The sequence below is a fragment of the Myotis brandtii genome, unplaced genomic scaffold (assembly GCF_000412655.1).
Source record: "Myotis brandtii unplaced genomic scaffold, ASM41265v1 scaffold105, whole genome shotgun sequence".
In the NCBI taxonomy this organism is placed as follows: Eukaryota; Metazoa; Chordata; class Mammalia; order Chiroptera; family Vespertilionidae; genus Myotis; species Myotis brandtii.
The window spans coordinates 715,843-724,450 of NW_005353538.1; the positions used below are offsets into that span (position 1 = coordinate 715,843).

General features: G+C 54.1%; 1 protein-coding gene across 1 annotated transcript in view; it reads right to left on the reverse strand.

Moving 5' to 3' along the window:
• Positions 1 to 8,608, reverse strand: part of NLRX1 (NLR family member X1) — a 29,101-nt gene that overhangs the window by 1,648 nt on the left and 18,845 nt on the right. The window contains exons 7-11 of the mRNA XM_014539891.1: positions 8,279 to 8,608; positions 1,905 to 2,500; positions 1,563 to 1,649; positions 657 to 908; positions 1 to 292 (exon numbers count right to left, since the gene is read on the reverse strand). Coding sequence (XP_014395377.1) covers positions 1 to 292; positions 657 to 908; positions 1,563 to 1,649; positions 1,905 to 2,500; positions 8,279 to 8,608 — 1,557 coding nt within the window. The remainder of the gene's footprint in view (positions 293 to 656; positions 909 to 1,562; positions 1,650 to 1,904; positions 2,501 to 8,278) is intronic.

Below are 8,608 nucleotides of genomic sequence, written 5' to 3' on the forward strand. Positions count from 1 at the left end.
GAGCGCCGTGACCTCGCCCTCCACGTGCAGCAGCTGGGCCTTGCGCCACGGGTTCAGGGTGGCGCCTCGGTTATCTTCCAGGTCCCGCAGCAAGAGTTGGAGATGGCGCCGGACCCGGGCCCGATCCCAGTTGTGGAGGTTCCGCTGGACTTCACTGAGGATCACCGACCAGTACCGCGACACTGCCGTGCCCTCTGTCAGCGACACCACCACCCGGGCCCGGCCCTCCGCCGCGTCCCCCAAGTCCCGCAGCAACTGGCGGCCCTCGGAGCTGAGCTCGTTGAAGTAGAGGCTAGCGGGAGAGAGCAGAGGCGGTGCCATCAGCAGGGCTCTGAGAGGGAGGGGCAGAGGGTGGGGCGGACAGAGAGCAAGGGGGGCTCACAGCGCAGCCAGCGGCTGTGTAACGCGATGGGTGTGTCTTCAATGAGCCCGAGACGGAGGGTGGTGGCCCACGGGAGGCAGGGATGCCTGTAGAATTTAGTGGGACCAGGGACTAGGAAGGGGGCCACCAGGAGCCCAGGACACATGGGGGAAGGACAGCAGGGAAGGGTTGGCTCCAGGTGGGCTGGCATCACTCCGGAGCCAGGCAGAGAGGCCAGGCCCCTCACTGGAGGAGAAGCAGCTCGGGCTGGGGGCTGGGCGGGGACAAGACTCACTGGAGCAGCTGCAGGGAGGGGTGCTCCCAGGCCGCCTTGGCCACAGCCAGGGCCGCGGTGTCACAGGCGCCATTGTAGGCCACGTTCAGCTCCTGTAGCCGCTGGTTGTGCTGCAGCTGGGCAGCCAGCAGCTCCAGGCCCTCGTCCCCGAGGCCCGTGTGCAGCAGGGAGAGGTGTGTCAGGGAGGTGTTTCCCGCCAGGCCCTCCACCAGCGAGGCCACCCCTGCAGCCGTCAGCGGGTTGTTGGACAGCCTGCAGCCACAAGCACCCCAAGGTTACAAGGGCCTGTGGGAGAGACCCCGTGCTTGGGCCCAAAGGGTGCAACCTGGGGTGGAGACCAGCCTGGACACAGAACTGCAGGCCCAGGAGGGAGGGTGGAGACTAGCAGGGGTGGTACCTGCAGAGGAGGGAGAGGGCAGGAGCTGGCTTCTCTCCTCACCCCCTTTCCACTCCCCTTGCTGACTCCCTCTCCCTTCTCCCCTCACCTCCTCCCTGGAGCCCGGAGCCCGCTGCCCCATCCTTCTCGCCCTCCCTCCTTTCTCTTTCCTCATTCGCCTCCCCTCACTTCAACCAGAAATCGGGAGCCCAGAAGTCTGGTTCCTAGTAAGTCAGTCAACTCTGGGAGCATCGACGGAGTGCCCAGCGTGAGGTCCTCCTTGTGAGGCAGCACACCTCCCGGGGTCAGTGGCTCTGTCACCAAGCCACCGGCCTGGGCCCCATTCCAAGCCCTTTCCCAGCCTGACTTTAGTCCCACGAGCGGCTCTCTCAGCACCTGTTGCTGGTGGCATCTCACCCCATCTGCCCTCCTGCTTGTCCTGGACCTGGAGTGGGCCTGTGCCAGGCGTGTTGAGGTGGAGCACACCCCTGACCTCAGCTGGCCGTCCCGCAGCCCCCCCAGGCGCTCACCGCAGGGTGGTGACTTGGCACTGGTCGTGCAGCAGCAGCTCTCGGAGGTCCCTGCAGGCCTCCGGGCCCAGGCTGTTGAGCTGCAAGCTGGAGCAGAGGGTGGCCCGATGGGAGGGAGAAACCAGAGAAGTTGAGCCGAGGCTGGCCATCCACTGGCCTGTCTCCCCATCCTGCCTCTGCAGTCCACACCTGTCCTCCCTCCTACTGCTCATCCTCTCCACCCACACACACCCCCATCCGGCCCGTGGCCCTTCCTCAGTGCCCCCGGTCTCCCTGGCACCTCCTCCTCCCACCTCTGCCCCGCCAGCCTCTCCTCTTCATGCCCGAGCACAAGGTCCTCACCCCAGCTTCCGGGCGCGCAAGAGGACAGGCATGAGCGTGCGCAGCCCAGCGGGGTCCAGCTGGCAAGAGGCCAAGTTCACCTCGTCCAGGGCATGCCTGCCGCTGCCCAGGACAGCTGCCACCACCGTGCACTTGAGGGGTGTCATGCGCACGCCCGCCAGGTCGAGCCGGCGCAGGGAGCTGAGCACCTCGGCAGAGAAGCGCTGGTTCTGGAACTCGTAGTGGAAGAAGAGGTGGTCCAGGAGCTCCGAGGGGGGCAGCGCCCGCCGGCCCAGCTTGCCCAGCTTCTTCTTTATGGCCTGGGCGTTCTCCAGGGCGTCCAGGTTCTTGATGGGGCAGCCAAGCTGGGCCAGCATGGCCCGGTTCTGGGCAGAGAGCAGCCCCCCCATGAACATGGGGAAGAGCTCGAAGACCTCGTCCTCGGGGGCCTCGTCGGGGTGGCGCCGGGGGCCCTCCATGCCCAGGATGCTGGCGCCCATCTGGTCCAGGACATCATCGTTGTTGTAATCCTCCTCTCGGAACATCTCCAGCACCATGGCCTGGGCCACCGCCTCGCGGTTCTTCCCCACCACTCTCCCGAACACGCGTGGGACCACCTGGGAGAGGAAGAGGGCAGGGGCTGCGGCCTCTGCGTGCCGGCTCCCCGCCTGCCCCAGCCGGGCGTCCCTCCTGCACTCGCAGCATGGTCTGTCTGGTCACATGACTCCCTGGCTGCGACACCTCCCGGGGCTCCCACTGCCTGCACAGAATAGGAAACTGTTCATAACTGGGCCCCATGCGATCTGCCCGCAGTCCTCCCTCAGCCCGCGTTCTCATGCCCTCCAGACACACATCCTTCTTCCCAGCCCCATGCATGTCCAGCCCGGGAGGTGGTGGGAAGGAAGCAGCAGATGGCGTGCAGTCAGTGTGGAGCCGCTGGTATTATAACGACATCCCCAGCTTCAACATCATCCTCAGAGCAATGCCGACTGAGGTCACGTCCCTCCCACGTCAGCCGGCATCACGGGTCCCTGCCGACTTCATCACAGGCCTCGCACCCTCACCCACTCTGCTTCCCTCTCTCCAATGCTGAGGTTTCTCCTCCTTCAAAGCTCTCTACTCTTCAGGGGTGCTCCGCCGATTCTCTCTGGGGACCCTCAGGGACCAGAGCGACTGCCCCCCTGCACAGAGGCTTCCTTACCCCAGGCCAGGCCCCGGACACTCGGCCCTGACCGGGCGTGCTCATTCCATGGTGATGCTGACGGGTCTGTGTTCAGACCGCACGATGAGAAAACGCAGAAACCTGGGGTTCTATTAACTGGTTTTTCTTAGAATCTAGCACAGTGCCTGGCACACGGCAGGAACGCAAATATTCACTGAAGAGAGGAATGTTGGGGATGTCTGCAACCCCACCGCTCGTCCCTGCAATTGTTCCGAAAGGACAGGAGGTCCTTGCTCGGGGAGCCACCAGGGGTGCTATGGCACCTCCTCTAAAGTATGGTTTTATTTTTTTTACTTTTTCCAGGCGAGGCTCCGGCCATGGAGGGTAGTGCTCTTGTACTGACCCTAATCTGGTGTTGGGATAAGGAAATGTTCCCCTTGGGTCATGAAGAAGCAGATGGAACTGCCCTCTGCTAAGCAGGCCTCCCTCTGAGCGTGGGGCTAAGAACCCTGACTCTACAGTGGAGGGGTGCTGGGCCCTCCAGGGCACCAGTCTCCCACTGCAGTCGGTGAGGCAAGCACATCCTCGAAGGGTGGGCAGCCCCAGCCATTACCGCCCGTCTGATGAGATGGTGTGAAAAGGGGTGGGCGGCTGAGCCTGTTTTTATGCTTAAAAATTAAATAGCATCCTCACTATGCGGATGAATGTGTTTCACCCTCCTATTAGGCAATGAGACAGATTCTATTATCCCCATTTCAGAGATAAGGATGAAGTGAGTCAGAGGAATGGTGGCATGAGCGATCCCCTTGGTCTCTCCCCCTGAAACTTCAACAAGTTATCCAACTATAATTCAACAAAAGCCCCTGCTCAACGCAGACGCAGCCTGAGAGACCCTCGCCATGAACTTCTAAAGGTGGGCAACCAGGCCCGGCCAGCGCAGCTCAGTGGTTGAGCGTGGACCTATGAACCAGGAGGTCACAGTTGGATTCCTGGTCAGGGCACACGCCCGGGTAGTGGGCTCGATCCCCAGTGTGGGGCATACAGGAGGCAGCCAATCAATGGTTTTCTCTCATCATTGATGTTTCTATCTATCTCTCCCTCTCCCTTCCTCTCTGAAAGCAACAAAAATATATTTAAAAAAATAATAATAAAGGTGGGCAACCAGGAATGAACAGGGAGATGAGAAGGGAGGAAAATGCAGATGGGGCCACAGACATAGCCCTGCAGCTGGGAGCTTGCTGCTCAGCCTGGAGAAGAGAGGAAGTGGGCAGTAGCAGGCATTTCCTTCTGCTGGGAGGAGGGGGCAGCCGGGCAGGGCCAGTGGAGCGAGTGACTGAGCCAGCAGACGCCTCACAGAGCACAGGTTTCTGCCCTGTGACTCCCCACAGTAGGGCCAGGTGGTGGTGTTTCAGACAAAGAAACGGAACCACAGAGCCCCGCTGCCACTTGGACTCCCAATACTGGTCTCCCGGTGCCCTTGGAGTTGGGTCCAGGAGCATATTATCTGTAAACCAAGATACAGTCGAACCGCTGTTTCCCTCTGTGACTGATCCCCAGGAGGGGTGCTTAGAATGGGACCCTACGGAGGTCAGGGGTCACCATTACGGTGAGGGCAAAACAAACCCCACCTCCAAGCAGCACCGCTGTACTGTCTTTGGAAGCCATGGAATTCAAGACTGGATCACAGAGGTAAAAAATATTGCAATCCAGCGCCATCTACTGGAAAATAATAGAAAGACCTCTGCAGAGAAAGGGGCTATTGGGTATTAATAAGACAGATATAAAGGTACCAGTAGAGAGGCAAAGGAGAACAGCAAATACCATTAATCACCACGGTAATGAGGATGATCAGAAAGGAAAGGAAAAATCCCCAGAAAGCAAGCTGGAACACATGGAAATATGTGACATAAATGACAGAGATTTCAAGATTGCTGTTCTGAAAATACTCAATAAGATGCGAGAATATACAGACAGGCAATTCAGTGCACTCAGAAAACAAATCAATGAACAAAACAAGTACTTTACCAAAGAGATTGAAACTTTAAAAAAGGATCAATCAGCCCGGCCAATGTGGTTCAGTGGTTGAGCGTCAAACCATGCGTCAGGAGGTCATGGTTCTATACTGGGTCAGGATACATGCCCAGGTTGCGGGCTCAATCCCCAGTAGGGGGTGTACAAGAAGCAGTCAATCAATGATTCTCTCTCATCATTGATGTTTCTATCTCTCCCTCTCATTTCTCTCTCTCTAAAATCAATAAAAAATATATTTAAGAAAAAAATAATCAGAAATCCTGGAAATGAAGCATGCAATTAAGGAGATTAAGCATAAACTACTTGCCCTAGCAGGTTTGGCTCAGAGGATAGAACGTCAGCTTGCAGACTGAAGGGTCCGGGTTTGATTCCAGCCAAGGGCACATGCCCAGATTACGGGCTTGATCCACAGTGGGGGTCGTGCAGGAGGCAGCCAATCAGTCATGCTCTCTATCCTTCTCCCTTCCTCTCTGAAGTCAATAAAAATATATACATATTTTAAAAGTAAACTACTAAACACAGAAAACAGAGCCAACCAGATGGAGGAAAGAATTAGTGATATCAAAGATAGGAATCTAGAAATGATGCAGAAGAAAGAAGACAGGCCTGACCATAAAGAAAAATGGCTCAATGGGTAGAGCGTCGGCCTGCAGACTGAAAGGTCCCGGGTTCGATTCTGGTCAAGGGTACATTACTGGGTTGCGGGCTCGATCCCCAGTGTGGGGCGTGCAGGAGGCAGCCAATCAATGACTCACTCATTGATGTTTCCATCTCTCGCTCCCTCTCCTTTCCTTTCCGAAATCAATAAAAAAAATATTAAAAAGAAAAATGAAAGAGCTCTATGAGAACTCGCTGACTCCATCAGAAAAAGCAATATTAGAATAATAGCATTCTGGAAGAGGAAGAAGGGAATGGAGAGTCTATTCAAACAAACAGTGGGTGAGAACTTCCCAAACCTATGGCAAGAACTGAATCCTTGAATCCAAGAAGCAAACAGAACCCTAGTTACTTCAATCCAAAGAGGCCCTCTCAAGGCACTTTATATTAAAACTGTCAAAAATCAGTGACAATGAAAAACTTCTTAAAACAGCCAGGAAAAAGAAGGAAGTGACCTACAAAGGAAAACCCATCAGAATTTCATCTGACTTTTCAGCAGAAACTCTACAAGCCAAAAGAGAGTAGAACTAAATATTAAAATGTCTGAAAGAGAGAAATTACCAGCCATGAATAATATATCCAGCAAAATAATCCTTTAAATATGAAGGAGAGAAATAAACACGACCCCAGACATAGAGAAGCTGAGGGATTTTATCACCAGAAAAACCTACATTGCAGGAAATACTCAAGGGAGTTACTCTACCTGAAACAAAGAACATATATTTAAATATATATTTTTAAAAACTTCTGGGAGCCCTGACTGGTTTGACTCAGTGGATAGAGCATCGGCCTGAAGACTGAAGGATCCCAGGTTCAGTTCTGGTCAGGGGCATGTGCCTTGGTTGCGGGCGCGTCCCCAGCAGGGGGCGTGCAGGAGGCAGCTGATCAATGTTTCTCTCTCATTGATGTTTCTGGCTCTCTATCACTCTCCCTTCCTCTCTGTGAAAAGTCAATAAAATATATTTAAAAAAAAAAAAAACTTCTGGGATGCAGCAAAAGCAGTAATAAGAGGGAAGTTCAAATCATTACAGGTCTATTCAAGAAATAAGAGAAATCCCAAGTACACAACCTAACTTCACATCTTAAAGAACTATAAAAAGAAGAACAAAAGCAACCCAAAGTCAGCAGAAAAAAGGAAATAATAAAAATTAGAGCAGAATGGAATGAAATAGAGAACAGAAAGACTATACAAAAAATTAATAAAATGAAGAGCTGTGTTTTTTTTTAAGATTAATAAAATTGACAAACCCCTGGCTAGATTCACTAAGGCAGTGGTTCTCAACCTCTGGCCCTTTAAATACAGTTCCTCATGTTGTGACCCAACCATAAAATTATTTTCGTTGCTACTTCATAACTGTAATGTTGCTACTGTTATGAATCGTAATGTAAATATCTGATATGCAGGATGGTCTTAGGCGACCCCTGTGAAAGGGTCGTTCAACCGCCAAAGGGGTCGCGACCCACAGGTTGAGAACCACTGCACTAAGGAAAAAAGCGACAAGATCCATATAAACAAAATCAGAAATGAGAGAAGTCACCACAGACATCACAGATATACAAAGGATCATGCTAGACTATTATGAAAGATTATATGCCACCAAATTCAATAACCTTCCAGAAATAAGGGCTAGGAGCAGAGGTGTGGAAGAAAACCGTCTTAGAATTGTAGGGTTGTTATTAAAGTCCCTGCACCCTCAGCACAATTTACAATAGCTAAAACCTAGAAACAGCCCAAGGGCCCCATCAGCAGACGAGTGGATAAAAACGCTGGGGTACATTTACCTCATGGAATACTGTGCAGCAGTAAAAGAGAAGGATCTCTTACCCTTTGAGACAGCATGGAGGGGCCTGGAGAGTCTCATGCTGAGTGAAATAAGTCAGTCAGAGAAAGACAAGTGTCACATGATCTCACTCATATGAGGAATCTAAGTAACAAAATAAACTGATGAACGAAGTGGATCCAGAGACATGGAAGCAGGGAACAGAGTGCGGAATCTCGGAGGGAAGGCGGGGGAGGCTGGGTGGGTGGGAGGTGATCAACCCCATGGACACAGACAATGGGGTGGTGAAGGTCTGGAGGGGGGGGCAGGGGTGAACTGGAGGGGAGCAATGGGAGGGGAAGGGGGACATATGTAATACTTTTAACCATAAAGATTTTAAAAATAAATAAATAAATAAAGTCCCTGCATCCTCAAATTCCCCTCCCAGCCTGTGGCTTCTCTCCGCCCTTCTTAACGCCCCAGCCCACTAAAGCCACACTGGCCTGGCTGGTACAGCTCAGTGGCGGGCGTTGGTTCCCTGTCAGGGCACATGCTCAGAATGCGGGCTAGATCCCCAGGGTGGGGCGAGCAGGAGGCAGCCTATCAATGCTTCTCTCTCCCTTTCCCTTCCTCTCTCAAAGCAATAAAATGAAATATAAAGTAAAATAAAGCCACATTGCCCAAATCTGAAACCAGAGCCGAAGGAAGGGCTCCGAGCTCTGCAGGAAGCAGCCCTTTCCTTCTGGGAGGGAAGCAGGAGGCCGCTGGGGCCGCGCTGGTGTTACCTTCAGCAGGTTAAAGAGCACGGGCAGGATCCGCAGCGGCAGCAGCTTGGCCACGATGCCCAGGACCAGGCTGACGTCCTCCCCGACGCGGCCCGCCAGCTCGGCCACGTCCTTGCCCACCCGCTGCAGCGTGGTCTTGCGCAAGCCCAGCACAATGTAGAGGGCGGCCAGGTACTCCTGCATGGCCGGCACAGTGAACACGAAGGTGCCCGGGTGCCCCGGCTCCACGCACGGGGCCAGGAAGAAGCGCAGGGCGTCCCCGCGGAAGATGTGCAGCAGCTGGAACTCCTCCTCCGTGCGGACGCCCGCCTCCAGGCAGCCGCGCACGTC